General features: G+C 47.5%; 1 protein-coding gene across 2 annotated transcripts in view; it reads left to right on the top strand.

Moving 5' to 3' along the window:
* Positions 1 to 19,947, top strand: part of LOC133142183 (ankyrin-1-like) — a 35,262-nt gene extending 15,315 nt beyond the window's left edge. For both annotated transcript variants that reach the window (XM_061263243.1, XM_061263244.1), the window contains 15 exons: positions 1 to 16; positions 1,202 to 1,406; positions 1,779 to 1,875; positions 2,403 to 2,631; positions 3,224 to 3,352; positions 5,346 to 5,465; positions 6,528 to 6,612; positions 7,674 to 7,748; positions 8,253 to 8,384; positions 8,618 to 8,770; positions 15,092 to 15,146; positions 15,426 to 15,636; positions 16,023 to 16,103; positions 17,573 to 17,664; positions 18,244 to 19,947. The exon at positions 1 to 16 is cut by the window's left edge and continues 196 nt beyond it. In XM_061263243.1, the coding sequence (XP_061119227.1) occupies positions 1 to 16; positions 1,202 to 1,406; positions 1,779 to 1,875; positions 2,403 to 2,631; positions 3,224 to 3,352; positions 5,346 to 5,465; positions 6,528 to 6,612; positions 7,674 to 7,748; positions 8,253 to 8,384; positions 8,618 to 8,770; positions 15,092 to 15,146; positions 15,426 to 15,636; positions 16,023 to 16,103; positions 17,573 to 17,641 (1,657 nt within the window). In that variant the 3' untranslated portion in view covers positions 17,642 to 17,664; positions 18,244 to 19,947. The remainder of the gene's footprint in view (positions 17 to 1,201; positions 1,407 to 1,778; positions 1,876 to 2,402; positions 2,632 to 3,223; positions 3,353 to 5,345; positions 5,466 to 6,527; positions 6,613 to 7,673; positions 7,749 to 8,252; positions 8,385 to 8,617; positions 8,771 to 15,091; positions 15,147 to 15,425; positions 15,637 to 16,022; positions 16,104 to 17,572; positions 17,665 to 18,243) is intronic.
* The last annotated feature ends 2,483 nt before the right edge of the window (positions 19,948 to 22,430 follow it).

Below are 22,430 nucleotides of genomic sequence, written 5' to 3'. Positions count from 1 at the left end.
CCGGCTGGGCCTGCAGGTGAGAGAGGAGGACGACAGGCACACGGGAGAGCAGGATGCAGGCGTCCATTACTGCTCAACCTTTCTCTGAATTATGAGCAAAAGAGCAGGACACAGGCGTCCATTGCGGCTCAACCTTTCTCTGAATTCTGAGCAAAAGAGCAGGACACAGGCGTCCATTGCGGCTCAACCTTTCTCTGAATTCTGAGTGAGACACAAGCGTTCATGACAGCTTTACATTCCATTACAGCTCTCAGAATTGACCTTTGTAGGATGATGGGTATATTTAGAAATGCGCTCAGTTCTGTTACGCCTCTGTGAAATATTTCAAATCCGTTTTTGTTTGAACTTACTTCAACATTTCTGAAGCCATTACAGGTTTTACTCCTGCAAAGATTTTGATTGCTGTGCAGACTAAGTCTGTTACTGAAGAGTCATGTTTTTATCAAGATTATTCTAGCTGTCACTTTACAGTACATAAAAACAGGACTCTATTCAGTCACAGACTTAGTAACCTGTGTTTCAGGTTTTTTAGGGATTTACTTTGTATGTGAGGAGCAGGGTGTGTGAGTCTCACACCTTCTCTTCTTTAAAAAATACCTTGTTTGAGAGCTTGTCTTGGAGTTTGATTCTAAAATGTGTGCCAGTAACAAAATTATGTGCTTGATGTTGTTGTTAAGTTCACCTGGACATTTTATTTTGTCACTGCATGATTGCTGGGCAGAATGTTTGGCAGCTTAGCTGTTGTTATTTTCATGAACCAAGGAGTTTTTTTGGCTGGTACCATATTTCATAATAAAAAATTAAGAAAATGATGTGCATGGTGCGTTGGTGTATTTGTGCGTGTGTCAGTGTGTGTGTGTGTGTGTGTGTGTGTGCAGAGGGTTGGGCTGGGCTATCTTCCAAACTTGATCTTTTTCTTGCTTCCTGTCTGTTCCTGCTGGCATTAATACCTCCTGTTTCCTGTTTCCCACTTCCTGTCTGTTCCTGCTGGCATTAATACCTCCTGTTTCCTGTTTCCCACTTCCTGTCTGTTCCTGCTGGCATTAATACCTCCTGTTTCCTGTTTCCCACTTCACTGTCCTATTCTTTCCTCACACTCCTTTCCCCTTTCCCTTCTTCCTCTCTCTCCTCCCTCCACCCATCTCTCTCTCCTTCCCCCTAAACCTCCTCGCCCCGCCCCGCCCCGCCCCGCCCCGGCCAGGCCCAGCCGATCCCGGACGAGCTGCTGACGCGGCAGCTGGGTAACCAGGCCACGTTCAGCCCGGTGGTGACGGTGGAGCCGCGGCGCAGGAAGTTCCACAGGCCCATCGGGCTGCGCATCCCCCTGCCCCCGTCCTGGAGGGAGAGCACCCGCGACGCCGGGGAGGGGGACACCACCAGCCTCAGGCTGCTCTGCAGCGTCATCGGTAGGCCAGCGCCCCAAACACACCACTCAGGTCTGCCTCACGGTGCGGCACGCGGGCGGAAGGTGGAAGAAATGTACCCGTGGTTTTTGTTATGAATTTGTGTCTGAATGACTCTCCTGTTTGTGATGCTGTTGTTAGCCATGGGCTTCTGGGAGTTGAAATCCAGGGTTTAAACCTGTTTTCTGTGCAGTGAGCCACACAGCGGCTTTCTGCTATTCAGAATATAGAGGAGGAGAGTGTGGTTCTGGCCTTTATGCTCCCAAAAACATGGAGAATGTTACAGTGCTGAGATGGGCTTTTCAACAGCAACAGAGGGTGTCCGTGGTAACGGGCTGCAGTACTCTGACACCCCCCCCCCCCCCCCCTTCCCAGGTGGTACGGCCCCAGCTCAGTGGGAGGACATCACAGGCACCACCAAGCTGATGTACAACAACAACTGCGCCAACTTCACCACCAATGTGTCCGCAAGGTGAGTACTGCATTTACACAGAAATACACACACATACACACATACACACCCACTCACACACACACACACACATACACACACACGCATACAGTCACTCACATGCATACACACACACATACCACAGTCACTCATTACATTACATTAATGGCATTTGGCAGACACTCTTATCCAGAGTGACGTAAAGTTGATTAGACTAATCAGGAGGGTTAAGGGCCTTGCTCAAGGGCCCAACAGCTGTGCGGATCTTATTGTGGCTACACCGGGGATCGAACCACCGACCTTGCTTGTCCCAGTCATGTACCTTAACCACTACACCACACAACCACACACACACACACACACACACAGACACACACAGTCACTCACACACACTCACACACACGCACACACACACACACACAGTCACTCACACACACACACTCACACACACACACACACACTCACACACACTCACACACACACTCACACACACACACACACACACACACAGTCACTCTCACACACTTATTCTCCCTGTTCCTCTGCAGGTTCTGGCTGTCGGACTGCCCCCGCACTGCAGAGGCGGTGTCCTTCGCTAACCTCCTGTATAAGGAGCTGATGGCGGTCCCCTACATGGCCAAGTTCGTGGTCTTCGCCAAGATGAACGAGGCCCGCGAGGGCCGGCTGCGCTGCTACTGCATGACCGACGACAAGATGGACAAAACGCTGGAGCAGCACGAGAACTTCACCGAGGTCGCCCGCAGCCGAGACATCGAGGTCAGCCTGGCCCAAACTCTGTCCCTCAAAAACACATTTTCACACGCCAAGCGTGACGTGGCTTTTGTGAGCACATCCTGATGACTGTGATATGTGTAAATGTGGCATTGTAGCATTTTTTGTAAACCAACTCTATAGCTTACTGCTCAATGGAAGTAGAGGCCTATCTCCTCTATAATCATGACTTGCTGCATTATAAAAATGACCACAGGGGGCAGTAGTGATGCAGTCTGATAATGACCACAGGGGGCAGTAGTGATGCAGTCTGATAATGACCACAGGGGCAGTAGGGATGCAGTATGATAATGACCACAGGGGCAGTAGTGATGCAGTATGATAATGACCACAGGGGGCAGTAGGGATGCAGTATGATAATGACCACAGGGGCAGTAGGGATGCAGTATGATAATGACCACAGGGGGCAGTAGTGATGCAGTCTGATAATGACCACAGGGGCAGTAGGGATGCAGTATGATAATGACCACAGGGGGCAGTAGGGATGCAGTATGATAATGACCACAGGGGGCAGTAGTGATGCAGTATGATAATGACCACAGGGGGCAGTAGTGATGCAGTCTGTCTCCCTCTGCAGGTGATGGAGGGAATGGCACTGCACCTGGAGTGCTCAGGAAACCTGGTGCCCATGCGAAAAGCTACCCAGCAGCCTCGCTGTTTCAGCTTCCAGGCTTTCAGAGACAACCGGCTGCCTGTCTCCATCAAGGTGTGTCCCCCTGTCCACCGATCCCTCTGTCTGTCTGACCTCCACCTGTGTGTGTGTGTGTCACCTGTATGTGTGTGTGTCTGTCTGTCTGTATGTGTTTTTCTGCCATGTTAACATTCTCATGTTACTTACAGTTAAATGCGAAAGTATTGCAGACTGTCAGCTATTACTTGAGGGTATTTATATCCTCTTAACCCGCTAATCCTGAACAGGGTCGCAGGGGGGCTGGAGCCTATCCCAGCATACTTTGGGCAAAAGGCAGGAATACACCCTGGATTGGTCGCCAGTCCATCGCAGGGCACACACACCATTCACTCACACACTCATAATCAGCCTAACCTGCATGTCTTTGGACTGTGGGAGGAAACCGACGCAGACACGGGGAGAACATGCAAACTCCAGTGAGGATTGAGGGAAGTGAGGCTAAACAATCAGAATAAATCAATCGAAGATATTGCTAAATCATTGCCTGTGTCAACTGTTGATACATTGTTAGGATGCAAGAATGTACTTGTGAGCTCAGCAATAGAAAATAACCTGGTGTCCACTGTAGTGGATGACCAAAGAATATTTTCAGAAGAAAAAACACATTTCAACTCTTGAACAGATCAAGAACATTCTCTACGACATCGGCATAGATGTATCAAAGACCACAAAGAGAAAAAAAACACCAGTCTTGGTGGTAATGACTGATAACAATTGTGTGGAGAAAGAAAGGAATTGTTCATGATTCAAAGCATTCCCCTCGTCTGTGAAACGTGGTGGGGGTGTTATGACTTGGGCATGTATGGCTGCCACTAGAACTGGCTCACTTGTTGATTGATGATGTGACTGCTAGCAGTAGCAGGATGAATTCTGAACTGTTTAGAAACATCTTATCCACTCAGATCCAACCAAATGACTCAAAGGTCATTGGACAGTGCTTCACCTGCAGCAGGACCATGACCCCCTAAAGCAGCCAAGGAGTTTCTCAGAGAATCTTCTCTGTCAATTACCTGACTTGAATCCAACTGAACATGCGTTTCACTGAAGACCAAAAAAAACAGGAGCTGAAGAGGGCTGCAGTACAGGCCTGGCAGAGCATCACCAGGGAAGATACCCAGCATCTGGTGATGTCTGTGGGCCACAGACTTCAGGCAGTCATTGAATACAGGGGATTTGCAAGTGCAAAATATGACTACTTTATTTCAAATCAGGAGATTATATAAAAAGGCTGTAATTCCCAAATAGGTCACCCGATGTCGATATAAATACTCTCAAATTAGATCTGACAGTCTATACTTTAACCATATATTCATTGTTTATTTCAAATCCAGTGTGCTGCAGTACAGATCCAGAACAATACAAATTTAGATACAGTCGCAGTACTTTTACATTTAACTGTATCTGTGTCATTAACTGTGAGTCTGGAGTCTGAGTTTTTATGTCTGCGTGTAATTTTCGTGTTCAATATATGTGTGACTCTCCTACCCTGTTGTGGTTTTTCTGCCTTTCGATCTGTCCCTGTTTGTGTCTCTAACTATCTACGGCTCTCAGCTGCAAACCTAACTCTCACGCAGACCGTCCGTCTGTGCGTCAGTGCATGCGTCGTTCAGTGATTCGCTTTTCGTGAAGTGTTGTGAAGTGTGCGTCGTTTCTCTCCTGTTGGTTCAGTAACCGCCCTATCAGTGTGTGAGCATGCCTGACTCTTTCGCTCGCCGATCTTTCTGCCTGCCTGTGTGTGTATGTCTGTCTCACTGTCTCTCTCTCTCTCTCTCACGGTCACTCTGTTACCGTCTGATCTCACAGACGACCAGGTAAATGTCCAGGTAAATCTGCCTCTCTCTCGCCTGCTTTCGGCCTGCCTCCATTCTCTCTCTGTGTTGCTGTTCGCACGCCCTGGACATAGCTGTGTGTGACTTCCTGTGCTCTCTTTCTCTGTCTTTATTCTCTGTCATTCTCTTCCTTTCTTGTCCTCTATCTCCATCTGGTTCTCGTTCTTCCTCTCGGCCAGGTTCGAGACATCAGTAAGGAAGCTACAGGCTTCCTCTCCTTCCTACGGAAGTCCACCAAGTATGAGGACACTCAGCACGTGCTGTGCAACCTCAACATTGCCATGCCGCCCTGCATCAAGGTATGACCACAGTATGACCAACAGACAACCATAGCATAACCATAGCACAACTACATCACCAATACTTCCCTGAATCAAGGTGCTGACCACAGTATGACCAAAAGACAACCACAGCATAACCGTAGCATAACTACATCACCAATACTACCCTGAATCAAGGTAATGACCACAGTATTACCAAAAGACAACCATAGCACAATTACATCACCATGCCACCATGTATCAAGGTACTGACTGCAATATGAGTGCAGGACGACCGTAGCACAACTACATCACAATTTTGGGCAGTGAGGTGCGAACTGTGTGTTTAACTATGTTTGTAAAGCCAGGTTTAGTAAAGCTGTAATGGCCCCTGTTTTCTGGACCAGTTTTAGTGAAGCTCTAATGTTCCCTGTTTCATGGCCAGGTTTTGTAAAGCTGTAATGTTCTGTGTTTCAGGGGCCAGGTTTAGTAAAACTGTAATGTTCTGTGTTTCAGGGGCCAGGTTTAGTAAAGCTGTAATGTTCCCTGTATCAGGGGCCAGGTTTAGTAAAGTTGTATTGTTCCCTGTTTCAGGGGCCAGGTTTAGTAAAGCTGTAATGTTCCCTGTTTCAGGGGCCAGGTTTAGTAAAGCTGTAATGTTCCCTGTTTCAGGGGCCAGGTTTAGTAAAGCTGTAATGTTCCCTGTTTCAGGGGCCAGGTTTAGTAAAGTTGTATTGTTCCCTGTTTCAGGGGCCAGGTTTAGTAAAGCTGTAATGTTCCCCGTTTCAGGGGCCAGGTTTAGTAAAACTGTAATGGTCCCTGTTTCCGGGCCAGGTTTAGTAAAAGTGTAATGTTCCCTGTTTCCGGGCCAGGTTTAGTAAAACTGTAATGTTCCCTGTTTCAGGGGCCAGGTTTAGTAAAACTGTAATGGTCCCTGTTTCCGGGCCAGGTTTAGTAAAACTGTAATGTTCCCTGTTTCTGGGCCAGGTTTAGTAAAACTGTAATGGTCCCTGTTTCCGGGCCAGGTTTAGTAAAACTGTAATGGTCCCTGTTTCCGGGCCAGGTTTAGTAAAACTGTAATGGTCCCTGTTTCCGGGCCAGGTTTTGGGCAGTGAGGAACGCAGACGCACCCTGACCCCGCTGGCTCTGAGGGAGCGGTACAGCACTCTGAATGAGCCGGCTTTGGGTAAGACACGCCCCCCACTTCCTCTCACAATGCCGGCTTCCTGTCCCCGCCCCCGATACACTGCGTGTGATTTTTCCCAATCAAATACTAATTTCTGAGCATCAGTTTGCTATACTGTGCTACACTGTGTATTATTTCTCCCAGGTAAGAGTTTCCAAGAGCTCACCAGTCTTCAGACATCCTGCACTGTCTCTAACAGAAATGTGTATCTCTGAACCTCACATATTAAGCTGCTTTATTTTAGGGGTTTAGTGAAGGTGGGTCATTTTTTACCCTTAAGACAAGGGAAGTATACAGAATGTTAGGACTACACAAGGGTTAAGGCTCTCCTTGCACCCAGAGACAAAAGACACTCTGGTGTGGGGTTAGAGGTTGGAGGAAGGTGGGTAAATTATATTATGATATTCAGTAGCCTTGAAAATAATGACAACAATCCTGTTTCACTTATTGGAATAATTATGGCAAGACGAGTTTCTCATTTATAAACTAGTACCTTTGTAATCAATGTTAAGCAGGGAGATTGGACGATATAAGCCACATTCCCGGGGTCCTAATCTTTTTTCAGGAGCAGTGTAATGCTGGCCTGGTAGAATGTTCAGTAGAATACTGAATAATAATAGTGAGTAAATTGAGCTGAAAACTTTATTAATGAAATTCCAGGCCAAGTGATTCCAAGGCAGTGTGTATGAGATCACCCTGACCATTTCTTCTAGACTGAAGATCTTCTGATAAATCAGAGGTTAAGAGGGGGTGTCATGCAAGAGATGTACTATTGATTTGTGGTACCCAGATTCTGAGTTATTACAGGTTAAAATTTGAGGAGTGATATTCTAATGTTTACAGGATGTAATCCATTCCAGATAGGTGCTCTTTGGTGTTAGGAGTGACCTGAGACCTGTGTTATCACTTGCACACCCATTGAAACCCGCCATTTTGTAAATGGGCTGGTTTTATTATGCTTTGTCACAAAATGGTGGCCTTAAAGCTCTTTCATCGATAGAGATGGGGTTAACTGCTCACTGTTCCTGAATCAGTTTATCTGTATCTGTGTGTTTTTCCAGCTTCACTGAATGCAATGGAGAGGACAGAAATAAAGATATCGCTAATATCTGAACAGCTGGGGTTGAGCTGGGCAGGTACGTGTGGTTATCAGGCCTTTCTGTAGACGTGCTGGGAGTGTTTGCTCATTTCTCACTTTTAGGTTGTTTCTTTTCAGCTTTTGATCCAGCCCTACACACTGGGTCATCTGGATTAAAATGTTTTCGTTTATATACCATAAGCCGCACTCCATGCGCTTATCAGTAATGTATTAAAGTCTGACTGGAGCTGCTTGATGCTCACTGAGGGCCACTTTTCTGGTACAGGACAAATGTACTTGTTCTCTTCTGGAATATGTATTATTTTATTTGTATTAAGAATATTTCCTCTGGAATACCTCAATTATGGTTTGAACGACCCTGACTTTCTGTGCAATTTCTGACAGCGCTGAACTGCTTCAGCAGTGTAATTATGATGTTATGACAAGTGTCCCTTCCTCCCCCTCTCTCCTCTCTCTCTCCCTCTCTCCTCTCTCTCCCTCTCTCTCTCTCTCTCTCTCTCTCTCTCTCTCTCTCTCTCTCTCTCTCTCTCTCCCTTCACAGAGCTGGCTCGGGAGCTACAGTTCAGTGTTGATGACATAAACAGGATCCGGGTGGAGAATCCCAACTCACTATTGGACCAGAGCTCTGCTCTGCTCAACCTATGGGCCACCAGGGAGGGGAAGAGAGCCAAGAGTATGTACCCCCCCACCCCACAAACACACGCATACACACATACACACACGCGCACATTCACACACTCCCATACACGCACATACACACACATACATCCACACACACACACACACACACACACACACATGCATACACAAGCACAAATTCACACACACAGACACATACACACACGCACACACACACACACACACACACACACACACTCACTCTGTCTCTCTATTTGTCTGCTCCAGTGGAAAGTCTGTACGGGGCCCTGAGGAACATTGATCGCACGGACATCGTCAGCTCACTGGAAGGTCAGGGGTCACAGCCAGGGGCAGGGCTCCTGGAGGCGGGAGCCCAACGGTGTGCGGATCGTGATCACCTCGCCCCCAGCGTCATCAATGGTAAGAACACACACTGTACCACGCATCATCAACAGTACGAAGACACACTCCTCTGTTCCTCTGTGTGATCCATGGTAAGGACACACACTCCTCTGTTCCACTGCGTGATCCATGGTAAGGACACACACTCTGTTCCACTGTGTGATCCATGGTAAGGACACACACTCCTCTGTTCCACTGCGTGATCCATGGTAAGGACACACACTCTGTTCCACTGTGTGATCCATGGTAAGGGCACACACTCCTCTGTTCCACTGTGTGATCCATGGTAAGGACACACACTCTGTTCCACTGCGTGATCCATGGTAAGGACACACACTCCTCTGTTCCACTGCGTGATCCATGGTAAGGACACACACTCCTCTGTTCCACTGCGTGATCCATGGTAAGGACACACACTCTGTTCCACTGCGTGATCCATGGTAAGGACACACACTCTGTTCCACTGCGTGATCCATGGTAAGGACACACACTCCTCTGTTCCACTGCGTGATCCATGGTAAGGACACACACTCTGTTCCACTGCGTGATCCATGGTAAGGGCACACACTCTGTTCCACTGCGTGATCCATGGTAAGGACACACACTCTGTTCCACTGCGTGATCCATGGTAAGGACACACACTCTGTTCCACTGTGTGATCCATGGTAAGGACACACACTCCTCTGTTCCACTGTGTGATCCAGGGTAAGGACACACACTCCTCTGTTCCACTGTGTGATCCATGGTAAGGACACACACTCTGTTCCACTGTGTGATCCATGGTAAGGGCACACACTCTGTTCCACTGCGTGATCCATGGTAAGGGCACACACTCCTCTGTAGCAACAAGTCATCAAAGCTGACGTCAGTCCAGACTATTCTATGGTTTAGAAGTCAATTCTGTCTTCTGTACTCTACGGTAAGGAATGTACTACAAATTTAATTCCTGTACATTCTGGTGTAAGAAGTTAAAAAGAAAGAATCCTTGGATGCCTTTCCTGTTTTTTTTTGTTTTTTTTTCATTCTTCCTTGTTCATTTCATTGCAGTTTTAGAGCATATCCTCATCTTGGTTGAGATTTACTTAAAACATGCAAAGTCATTGCAGTATGAACTCAATCCTTTGTACATAAATAGGCCTGTTTAAGGACATGAAGATTAATTTTGATTGGAAACTTTCTGCCTTACCATCTACTTGGTTTAATATCTAGCAGTTTTTGGTCATTTTCTAGTCAGAACCAAATTAGGCATTGCATCATTTTTGAATAAATTACCTATTTGAATTAATATTTGTGGCTGTTCTTAACCAAGATGTCTACTATTCCTGGAATTTTGGAAGTCATACACAAAGTGAATTTTGGAAGTCATACACAGATTATTTTTAATGATCATACCTTGAATGATTTGAGCAGTATGTATTTTCTGCATGTTCTCTTTTGAATATGTGATGAACATGTACACAAAGGTTGAGTAAAATTGGAGTGGTCATCCCCCACAGCTAATTCTTCATGGAATGACCCAGCTGAGAGAACGAGGTTGCTTCACCTGTACGAGTGACTCCGGTCAATCTGCCTGTGGCAACCGTGTATCTGATTTCTCCATATTAGTTTGCATTTTTACACTATTCATTTAACTGCTTGTTCATGAAACAGAGAAACTGAATTTGATTTACAGTACAGGCATTATCAATAGTAGTTGGTTCACTGCTCCGAGGTCAATCAACCATATCATTTAAACCATGTTGATCCCGCGCCCCCAGAATTTTAGTCGAGACGTTGTGCAGATATAAATGCTGTTGCAGATATAAACGCTCTCTGTTCCTCAGAACCCTAAGCTTTGAGTGGAGGTCCTGCAGTCACACTGAGTGGCGGCCATTTTGTCCCTGCTCACTTATACCCGCTAACTGTGTGCCACATACATTATGATTGCCAAATAACTGCACAATTTCCTGTGTATATGCATGTGTGAGACTGTATGTGTGCGTGCGTAGGATGTTTGCTAAGGAAATAACATTATTTGAGCATGTATCCATCTGATTGTGCGTAGTTGCTCTTGTGTGTGTGTGCGTGATTGCGTGCGTGCGTGCGCGCGTGTGTGTGCATGTGTGTGTACATGCGTGTGTGTGCGTGTGTATGTGCGTGTGTGTGTGTGTGTATGTGTGTGTGCGTGCCTGCGTGTGTGTGTGTATGTGTGTGTGTGTGTGTGTGTGCGTGCCTGCGTGCGTGTGAGGATAAGACAGCTGGCTGAGTTATTAGCATACTGTTTTACTGTTTGTCCCTGGTGGGCCACCGTAGTTGTTCCCGTGACTCCCCTCTCTCTCTGTTTCTCTGGACATGTCATCTGCAGCCCGGCCTTCCTCCTTCTCCTCCTCCTCCTCACAACTGTCCTCTCCGACCTCTGACCTCATGCCGACCTCATGTTGACCTCCTCTGGCCCTCCTCTTTGTCATTTTCCGACCTGTGGGGGCAGCCAGGGGGCACTCTCTCTCTCTTTCCCCCTCTCTTTCCACCTCCTACCCTCCTGCCTCTCTGTGTGGATGTGCCTGCTGCTGTCTGTCCTGCTGCTGCCATGACAACTGCATGGGGCTGGGGGGTGGGGAGGGGTGGGGAGGAGGTGTGTTGCATGTGGATGGGGTGAGAGCATAATATTGATGTTGGCCTGTTGTTTTTTTGTGCATGGCATGTATTTTTTCTTTTGGGGAGGGCGTGAAGACTTTAATTTAAATGACATACTTTAACCATGTAATATCTCTCTTGTCGTGATTATGATGTCTGATATATTACTGTGTTTTTACTGTGGTGGTTTACAGTGCTGTTGTGCTGATGTCACGCTTTGTGACATCATCAACAAGGAACAGTACTTTGCTGTTTTCCTCCTTTTATATCTGTGATGTGTGTGTGACTGTGTGTCTGTATGTGTGCGTCCCGGTGTGTGCATACTTGTGAGTGTGTATGTGTGGGTGTGTTTCTTTATCTGTTGCAGGTTTGTGTGTGTGCTTCTGTGTGTATCTCAGTGTTGTATTGTGTGTATTCTTATGTATTGTGCTGTGTGTTTTTCACATTTCTGAGTGCGTTTCATATCTCTATCTGTGAGCTCCATGTGTGTGTTCGTGTAAACTCCTCCTTTCCCTTTGGCTAATCTGTGTCTCTGTGGGAGTGTCAGTGTGTCTGTAGTGTCTGTGTTTCTGTGTGTCTGTAGCGTCTGTGGCAGGAGGGGCAGTGACTCATTCTACTTCAGCCTTCATCTCTCTCTTCATTCATCCCCACATCAAGCTGTGCCCCCCTGTATTACCCCTCACCCTCAGCTACCCCCCACTCACCACCAGACAGACAGGCAGACAGACGGACACACAAACAGAGAGGCAGGCAGACAGGCAGGTTACTAAGACAGAGAGTCAGTACAGGGCGATTGAAGACTGGCAGGTTACTAAGACAGAGAGTCAGTACAGGGCGATTGAAGACTGGCAGGTTACTAAGACAGAGAGTCAGTACAGGGCGATTGGCGATAGGCAGGTTACTAAGCCAGAGTCAGTACAGGGCAGTTCGAGACAGGCAGGTTTGCTCAGATAAAATAATAAATAAATCAACCAGATGTTTGTGTGTGGCATGCAGTCCTTCACTAGTGTGCACTGTGATTAATACTGGGAGAAAGATGATGGGTAACATAGAGCTGGTGTTACAGGATGGGATATTCACTTTGTCTAGGATGGGATATATTCATGTATTCCAGTAAGGGATATCTTCTGGTTTTCCAGGATTGGTTATATTCAGGTGTTCCAGGATATTATATTTTCAGGTATTCTAGGATTGGATGTAATCAGGTATTGCAGTATGGGATATTTCCAGGTATTCCAGGATGGGATAGATTCAGTTTGTCCATGATGGAATAGATTCAAGTATTCCAGCATGAGATTCAGGTATGGTGATGATTCAGGTGTTCCAGGATGTGATGATTCAGGTGTGCCACGATGTGATGAATCAGGTGTTCCAGGATCTGATGATTCAGGTGATCCAGGATCTGTGCAGTGCAGCGCCCGGGGAGCAATGTGGGGTTAAGGGCCTTGCTCAAGGGCCCAACGGCTGTGCGGATCATTTTATTGTGGCTCGACCGGGATTCGAACCACTGACGTTGTGGCTCCCAGTCATGTACCTTAACCGCTACGCTACAAGCCGCCCCTATCTGATGATTCAGGTTTTTGTGCATCCTGCTGCAGGGCCTGCCTGTGCAGCTCAGCTATTAGAATGGCAAGCGGCAACTAGTCTTTTTAAGAGAGCTGGGGCCTACATCACAAAGCAGGATGACTGAGTTAGCTGGATAACTGCGCAGAGTAAAACCCAGAACCCTCCCAAATCTGGAACTGGACTGAAGTAAAACGAGCTGTTCCAGTTATTCCACTTGATATGCTTGATGTGCATCGCGCATGAATATAACTGAGCATTCCAAATAACCAGGAAAAGTCACATCTAAAATTGCTTAAAATGTGTTCATTTGGTTGAAAAAGGTTAATAAAATGGAGTCTGTTGGTGTGATTCAGTGTGATTCAAGTAAAACTGAATTGTGTCGTCTATATCATACAAATGTCCAATAAAAATACACTCTGTGAGCACGTTATTAGGTATTTATTAGACTTATTTTTTACACATATTGGTCTTCTGCTGCTGTAGCCTCTCCACTTAAGAGGTTTGAAGTGTTGTGTGTTCACAGATGCCACTGTTGTAATCTGTGGTTATTTGTGTGTCACCTTACTGTCAGCTTTGACCAGTCTGGCCATGGTCCTCTGACCTCTCTCATTAACAAGGCATTTCTGCTCACAGTTTTTTTTAACCATATTCTGCAAACTCTAGAGACTACTGCATGAAAACCCCAGGAGATCAGCAGTTTCTAAGATACTCAGACTGGCCTGTCAGGCACCAACAATCATTACAGGGTCAAAGTCACTTAGATCACATTTATTCCCAATTCTGATGGTTGATGTGAACATTAACTGAAGCTCCTGCCCGGATCTGCATGATTGTATGCATTTCACTCCTGCCACACGATTGGCTGATTAGATAATAGAGATTATTCCACAGCTGTGCTGGATTTGTCCCTGTAGTCAGGGATATGCACATCGTCTTTCATAAGGCTGAAAATGTGAAATAAAAAGACACACACAAGCACACATGCGTGCACAAACACAAACACACATACACATGGACGCACAGACACATGCACACACACTAACACACAGATGCAAAGACACACGCCCATGCGCACATACACACAAACATTTGCATTCTTGTAATTATTTGTCTTGTTATTTATCCACCCAGAACAAATAGACCTTACAGCTTCTGGGTTTCAGGTTATGGTGAATAAAGGTGTGTGTGTGTTCACAAGTGTGTGAGTATGTGTGTCTTCATTCACGGATGTGTGTAAGTGCAAGTGTGTTTGCGTGTGTATGCATTCACAAACTGTTTGTGTATGTTCTCAAGTGAGTGTTTGTAGCAGTAACCTGTCGCCTTTGTCTACAGCATACAGTGGATTACAGGGTTTTGATTAAAGCATACAGTGATTCTCATTCTTATTATTGATCCTTGGACTATCTCTCGGTCTCTGTCTCGGTCTCTCTCTCTCTCTCTCTCTCTCTCACTCTGTCTCTCTCTCTCACTCTCTGTCTGCATTGCTGCTGCTTCTACGGCTGATACGGAATGCTATGGCCTGCAATCCTCCTTGCTCAAGCACTGCTTCTACTGTATATCTCCCCACAGACAGCTGCGGCTGATGTGACCCGGACCCTTATGCCCCCCTCTCCCCCCCCCCCCCCCCCCCCCCCCCCCGCGGCCCTCGGGGTGTGAGCGCGCCTCTCTGTGTGTCGTCGCCTCCAGGTTACGGGCTGGTTCAGGAGGAGCTCCTCTCCCCGGCCTCCATGCAGTACAGCCTGCCCTCTCCGCTGGGCGCCGAGCCGTACTGGCAGGAGGTGTCCAGTCTGGACTGTGCCCCCATCGCCACCACAGAAGAAGACACGCTGATGGAGATGTCGGAGGTGCAGGTGTGGCCGTCGGGCGCCAGCCCCTCCCTGGCGGTGGAGGACTCGTCGCTGGACTGCAGTAACGCAGACGGGAGTCTGGGCAGGCCCAGCAGCGGGGCCAGCGGCATCAGCAGCTCTGTCCTGGAGCTGGAGGAGGACCAGAGCGAGGAGGCTAGCGCTAGCTTTAGCCTTAGCGCCGGGGGTCAGAGGTCGGAGGTCAGAGGGGCGGAGGCGGGGCCGGGCGGCTGCGTGACGGGAGGAGCAGGAGGAGGAGGAGGAGGGGGAGGGGGAGGTGGGCGGAGCTCAGAAGAAGGCTTTTCTGTCGTTACAGGGCAGCCGCAGGACCACGCCCAGATGAGTCAGAATGCAGAAGCTCACCGTGATAGGTCAGTGTGTGTTTTGCACTGAATATCTACACTGTGCATTTTACACTGATTATCTACACAGCGGGTTTTACACTGAATATGTACACAGCATATTACACTGAATATCTACCTGCATTTTACACTTAATATGAACACTGCATGTTTTACACTGAATATCTACACTGTTTCAACTTCAACACAACAGTGAATAGCATGGATATGGACCACAGACACACTGCTTGGCTTTGCATTGGCTCCTGTGCTGTCACTCCTGCTGACCCAGCCCCCCCCTCTCTCCAGGGCTGGAGTTGGTGCTTTCCAGCCCTACCTGCCGGAGCACACCTGGCAGGCGGCGGAGTCCATGATGTCATCGGAGTGCGTCGAGGTGGGCGGGGCCCTGGGCCAAGAGGCGGGGCTCCACGTGCTGCGGGGGCGTGTCCACGGCGCTCAGGGGCTGGCCAGCCGGGGGGCGGAGCAGCGGGACTGGGATCAGGAGAGGTGGAGCTCACCGGTGAGTGTTCATCAGAGAGCGCTGTGCCCGCCCCTCCTGCCCCACTTCAGCCACACTCATAGGACATCAGCTAACAGGGCAGGGTGGTGTGTGTTTAGTGATGTGTATTGTAGGGTAGTGTGTGTTTAGTGATGTGTGGTGTGTATGTTGTAGGGTAGTGTATTTAGTGATGTGTGTGTTTAGTGATGTGTATTGTAGGGTAGTGTGTGTTTAGTGATGTGTATTGTAGGGTAGTGTGTGTTTAGTGATGTGTGGTGTGTGTGTGTTGCAGGGTAGTGTGTGTTTAGTGATGTGTGGTGTGTGTGTTGTAGGGTAGTGTGTGTTTAGTGATGTGTGGTATGTGTGTTGCAGGGTAGTGTGTGTTTAGTGATGTGTGTGTGTTGCAGGGTGAGGATGCGCAGGACCTCCCTGGGGATCATGAGAGAGAGGAACCGCCTGAAAAACACGGACACACCGTGAGCAAGAAGGTCAGCACACACACACACTCATTCACAGTCACGTACATACTCACTCACACTCACACTCACACTGACACACACACACTCACTCACACTCACACACATACTCACACACTCACACTCACTCACATACACACACACACTCACTCTCACTCACACACTCACACACACTCATACTCACACACACACTCACATTCACTCTCACTCACACACACATAGTGAGACTCACATGTACACAAGTACTGTATACACACACCACACATCACTAAACACACGCTACCCTATAACACATATCACTAAAGACACATTACCCTACAACACACACATCACTAAATACATACTGGATACATGCACTCTCACTCATATGCATGCACACACACATACATATATACACAGATGTACACACATGCTGTACACACATACTCTCACGCACATCCACAAATGTGCGCGCACATACATATATATGTATATACACACGCACGCATACACACGCGTACACACACATGTACTTACATAGCAATGCCAGCAAAACCACCCTGGTCCTGACTGTACCTTAGTTCTACCTCCTGATTCATCCACCCCTTCTTCCAATATCTCTCTTGTATCCCTTATATTAAAAAAAGAAAAGAATAGCACCTAACATGAAGATTGTTTTTGGTTATAACTGCATGTTTTGTTATTGATACTTTTCAATTGTTTGAGGAACTTATGCACTTGTAAGTCACTTTGGTTAAAAAAAAAAGCGTCTGCTAAATGACTAAAATGTAAAATGTACACACACAAACACACATACACACGCACACACAGCATGTTATTTGACTTTTGACTTGTGCTATATGTGAACATGCCCTGCTGTGCTCTTTGACCCCACCTGCACTGCACACAGAAGCTCCCCACTGCCCATCCACCAGGTCATCCCCCAGGTCATCCACCAGGTCATCCCCTGTGACCTGTGGCTCATTAAACCCCATTTCTCTGCGCTTCGACATTGAACTCTGACTGATTCCTGTCTGCCTTACTGCTCCTTCTGTTTACCTCCCTCTCTCCTTCCCTCTTTCAACATGCCCTGCCCTCTCACTCTCTCTCTGTACCTGTCTTCTCTCTCTCCCTCTCTCTCTGTACCTGTCCTCTCTCTCTCCCTCTCTCCCTGTACCTTTCCTCTCTTTCTGTACCGGTCCCTCTCTCTCCCTCTCTCTCTGTACCTCTCCCTCTCTCTCTGTACCTCTCCCTCTCTCTGTACCTCTCCTTCTCTCTCTCCCTCTCTCTCTGTACCTGTCCTCTCTCTCTCCCTCTCTCTCTGTACCTGTCCTCTCTCTCTGTACCTCTCCCTCTCTCTCTGTACCTGTCCTCTCTCTCTCCCTCTCTCTGTACCTGTCCTCTCTCTCTGTACCTCTCCCTCTCTCTCTGTACCTGTCCTCTCTCTCTCCCTCTCTCTCTGTACCTGTCCCTCTCTCTCCCTCCCTTCCTCCTTCCTAAAGCCGGACACTGTTGTAAGGAAAGGATCTCAGACGTTGAAGAAGGCCAGTGTGAGGAGAGCAAAGCAGTGAGACCGGAGGACTCATGGCTACAGGTACGGACAGACAGAGGGACATGATGTTTTTACCATCATCCGCTCACTCTACCCACCCATTTGTCCCCAGGCAGTCTGGGAGGGCTTATCCAAAGGCACCCCAGAGTGTAAAAAAAGGACACGAGACCCTTGGGCTCTTTCCAATCGCTTATTTCTGCCTTCGCTTCCTTTCCCTCTGTCCTCTCCTTGCTCAGCCCATCGTAGGATGCAAGGAAAGGACACGAGGATGGAGGAACTGAGGCAACGTGTCCTATGGAAAATGTTGGTTTCAAGCCGCGTCAATTACAGATCTGCTGGATGTGTGGCGGATGAGGAGCATCCCTGTGTCACGTGTCGATGATGTACATGTCACGCTTTCTGAAAAACTACTTCCGCAAAGGATGTGTTCATGTTTCCTTGCTCAATGAAAAGTTTAGGAGCCTCCTAACTTCTACTTCTAGCTCCAAGAAGGGACATTTAATGGGTTGGAATGTCCTTAAAGATGGTGGAGCTTGGTCGTTGTCGAGGACAGAGGAGGCAAGGACAGACAGAATAAGCGATTGGAATGAGCCTGTCGTCTCTCCTCTCTGTCTCCCCCAGACTCGGCCATCCACTGCCAGACCACCGTCACCTGACCCGGCCCAGGGAGCCTCGCGTGGAGGAGAAAAGAAGAAGGAGAAGAAAGAACTATGAAAAACAGAAATCACACAACTACTGCAGCAACAACAGCAACAACGACGGCTTCCAAAATACCAACCTGCCCTCCGCGACCGCGAGGAAACAGACCCTCCGCTTCCTTGGCGGATTATCCACTCGTAGTTTTGTTACCTTTTTAAAAAAAAAGAAAATGGTTATAGATTAGAGGCATGATTTTTTTTTTTTTATAAAACGTACAAAAAAAAAAAACTTCAACAAACAAAACAAAAAAAAATGCAACAAAAAAGTGCTTCCTGTTCTCTGTCAAAGCATGCCGAGTGGCTGGTGCATGTCCTGTCATTACCTACAGACTGAAGGGGTATACACGCGCGGCTCCTGTCCGCCGCAACGCAACAGTCCTTCCCCACAACCATTCTCAGTATATCGGTGTCCCATTACGCAGAGGGGTGACCTTGCCGTACCTGACATATGCAAAACGCCAAAGTTTGTGTTCCCGCAAGCAGCGGGGCGGTTTCTCCCGAGACGACCTGCGGGGGGCGGTCTCTCTCTCTCTCTGGGTCGGCTGGGAGCGGGAGGGGCCCGGCTGAGGGTGAGCGCATAATTATGCGCTGAGGGTGACTGTGATTAGGCCCTTCTCTAGGCGGGGCGTGTGCTTTGTAATGTGTAACAGATTCTCACAGACTAACGAGATGGCCGGCACGATATACCTGAAGCTCAATGATCTGTCCGACTTTGAACTTGAAAAGTTCCAATTTGATTAACATTTCTGAAGGATGTGGAGAAGGTTAGTGCGGGCAGCAGAGCAGTCAGACTGTGACTGTTCACATGAATATTCAGGAGAAAGTGTGATGTAGCATTTTAAACTCCAACTGGGACAGAATCTGGCCATCTGTTTACTGTAGCAATCAGAGAATCAGCTTTACTGGAGGAGGTGTGTGTGTGCTAGAGAAGATCAACCACCTGCACCTCCCTGCACCTCCCCTACACCTCCCTCCATCTTCCTGCACCTCCCTACACCTCCTGAAAATCACCCGCACACCTGCAGTGTTGTAGCCGTCATCATTCCCGTCAGCAGATTATTCCCTCCTCATTCCCATCTGTGCAGATTTATCCCACATCATTCCCGTCTGCAGATTATTCCCTCCTCATTCCCATCTGTGCAGATTTATCCCACATCATTCCCGTCTGCAGATTATTTCCTCCTCATTCCCGTCTGCAGTTTTATCCAACATCATTCCCATATGTTCAGATTTATCCTCCTTCCTGTCTGCAGTTTAATCCCTCACCATTCCTGTCTGCACAGTTTAACCCCTCATCAACCCCTTCTGCACAGTTTAATCCCTACTCATTCCCATCTGCGCAGTTGTAGCTGTTCATATTCCCATCTGCACAGATTGAGCCCTCAATCAATCCCATTGCACATTCATATGTCAGATTTCAGCTTCACCGTTCCCACTGACCTGGCAACCCTATCCTTTCCACTCATTCTGCTAACCTGGCAGCCCTCTCCTCTGCACTCAGGAGTGGGGCTGCAGTAGCACTGTGACGAGCCACTGTACCGACCCCGTTACTGTGAAACACACACACACACACACACACACACACACACACACCTTACACACACACACACACACACACACACACACACACACCTTACACACACAAACCTTACACACACACACACACACACACACACACACACACACACACCTTACACACACACCTTACACACACACACACACACACACACACCTTACACACACACACACACACACACCTTACACACACACACACACACACCTTACACACACACACACACACACACACCTTACATACACACACCCTGCTGGTACACACACACACACACACACACGCACACACACACACACACACACACACCTTACATACACACACACACCCACACACACCTTACACACACACCCTGCTGGCACACACACACACACATGCACGCACACACACACACACACACATACCTTACATACACACACACACACACACACACCCAGCTGGCACACACACACACATACACCTTACATACACACACCCTGCTGGCACACACACAGACACACACACACACACACACACACACACATACTCACACTCTCAGCACACACACACACACACACACACACACACACACACACACTCACAGACCTTACTCTACACACCCCATGTTGACACCAGTCCTGCTCTCAACACACGCACACACTCTCAGCACACACATACACACACACTCACACTCTCAACCCACGCACACTCACACTCTCAACACACACATACACACACTCACACTCTCAACACACACACACTCACACTCTCACACATACACTCACACACACTCTTAACATACACACACACACACACACATTTTTAACATACAGAAACACACACTCTCACACACACGCTTGCACACAGGCACCCCTCATAGAATTCTTACATTTATTTTCAAGTTTAGTGACCCATAAAGTTTTGGTTTCATTTTACAAAAGAACCACAGAAGCATTCAGGTGGATTGCAGTTAAATCCACCCAGTGAACGTGTGTGCATATATGTGTGCATGTTTGTGTGTCCGGATTGGTCTTTCAATTGTCCTTCGCAAAAAAGCAAATGTATAATCCTGACAATATGCGCATATCTTACTTAATCAGGTGGTCACTTCTGTACTCTTGATATTGTTTTAAGCCTTAATGTATTGTGTTTCTGAAAAAACGGTGAAATGTTTTTGTCTTTCGTGTTGGGCCATCAGGTTTCTTAGCAGCAGTGAACCCATGTCTTCCCATTTAAATCTCATCAACCTTCCATAATGGATTGTACCGACTTGGTTAAACATTGATGGATAAACAATTTCATATGGGACTGAGGGAATCAGTGTTCTCAGTACTCAGGCAGTGTGTGTGTGCGCGCATGTGTGTGTGTGTGTGTGCAAGTGTGTGAGTATGTATGTGTGTGTGTGTGTGCGTGTGAGTGCAGCAGCATTAGTGGTGCCCATACCATACTTGAAATGATGTTCCATGCCCTCTGGTGACTGCCTGTGCTGCGATTACTAATACAATGGCTAGGGGGCAGTAGGCCTGAGTACAACCTGCCCTCGAGAAATTACCTAAGAAAACCACAGAATTAAATCTATGGATCTGATGTATTGTACATTTTAAGATATGGCACATAGAGATGTTATATATGATATGAATGTTGCACAATAATAACGTACGTATATATAAATATATATATATATATATATATATATATATATATATATATATATATATATATATATATTCACCGATGATCATATGAATATATTCTTTAAAATGTGATGTCATGCAGACGGACACAAAGAAATGTTGTTTAATTTGGTGTTGGTGTTCATGCAGATGTGCTGAATGTCTGAAGGAGGGAATAAGAGGGTGACCGTGAATGTAAAGTGTGTTTCTCCCCAGGTTGATGCAGGAGGGGGAGTGGGTCTCAGGTTTGGGTGCAGGATGCAGCTATGTTGGGGTGCTGGGAGCTGGAGTTCTAAAACATACTGGGGAGCCCACTCGTTCACACACTGTCTGTCACCTATTTTAGACTGTCTGTTTATTTCAGACACGACAGCTCAGCGCAGACCAGAGTTTTCATAGGGTGTAGACTGTGACTCTCAGTGCTTTGCGGAGGTGGGGGAGGGGAGGGGAGGGGAGGTGGAGTGGAGGATGGAGGGCAGGGGGGTTAGCCTTTAGCCTATAGCAGGAATGATTGAATCACAGTCCTCAAGGTCTGAGAACTGCTGGTTTTCCACCTGTGTTTTACCTGAGAGTTAGCTGTGAAGACAGTTGGCCAATCAGTAGTACTAATTGTTCAGCTAATTACCTGGGATAAAAGAGAACCACGGCTGTATTTGGATTTGAGGTCCAGATTTGATGATTGCTGGCCCATAACCTAGTGGCTAAGGTGCTTGACCTGGAAGATCAGTGCAGTTGTTAGGCCCTTGAGCAGGACCCTTACCCCCCTCCCCCCCATCGCTCCAGGCGGGATCGGCCCCTGCTTAGTCCGATCACCTGTGAGTTGCTTTGGATATAAGCGTGAGGGGAGGCTGAGGCTGGCTGCAACTCTCAAAACAGCTGGGCCCCAGG

The sequence above is a fragment of the Conger conger genome, chromosome 12, assembly GCF_963514075.1.
Source record: "Conger conger chromosome 12, fConCon1.1, whole genome shotgun sequence".
Taxonomy (NCBI): domain Eukaryota; kingdom Metazoa; phylum Chordata; class Actinopteri; order Anguilliformes; family Congridae; genus Conger; species Conger conger.
This window is presented reverse-complemented; position numbering and strand designations above follow the sequence as displayed.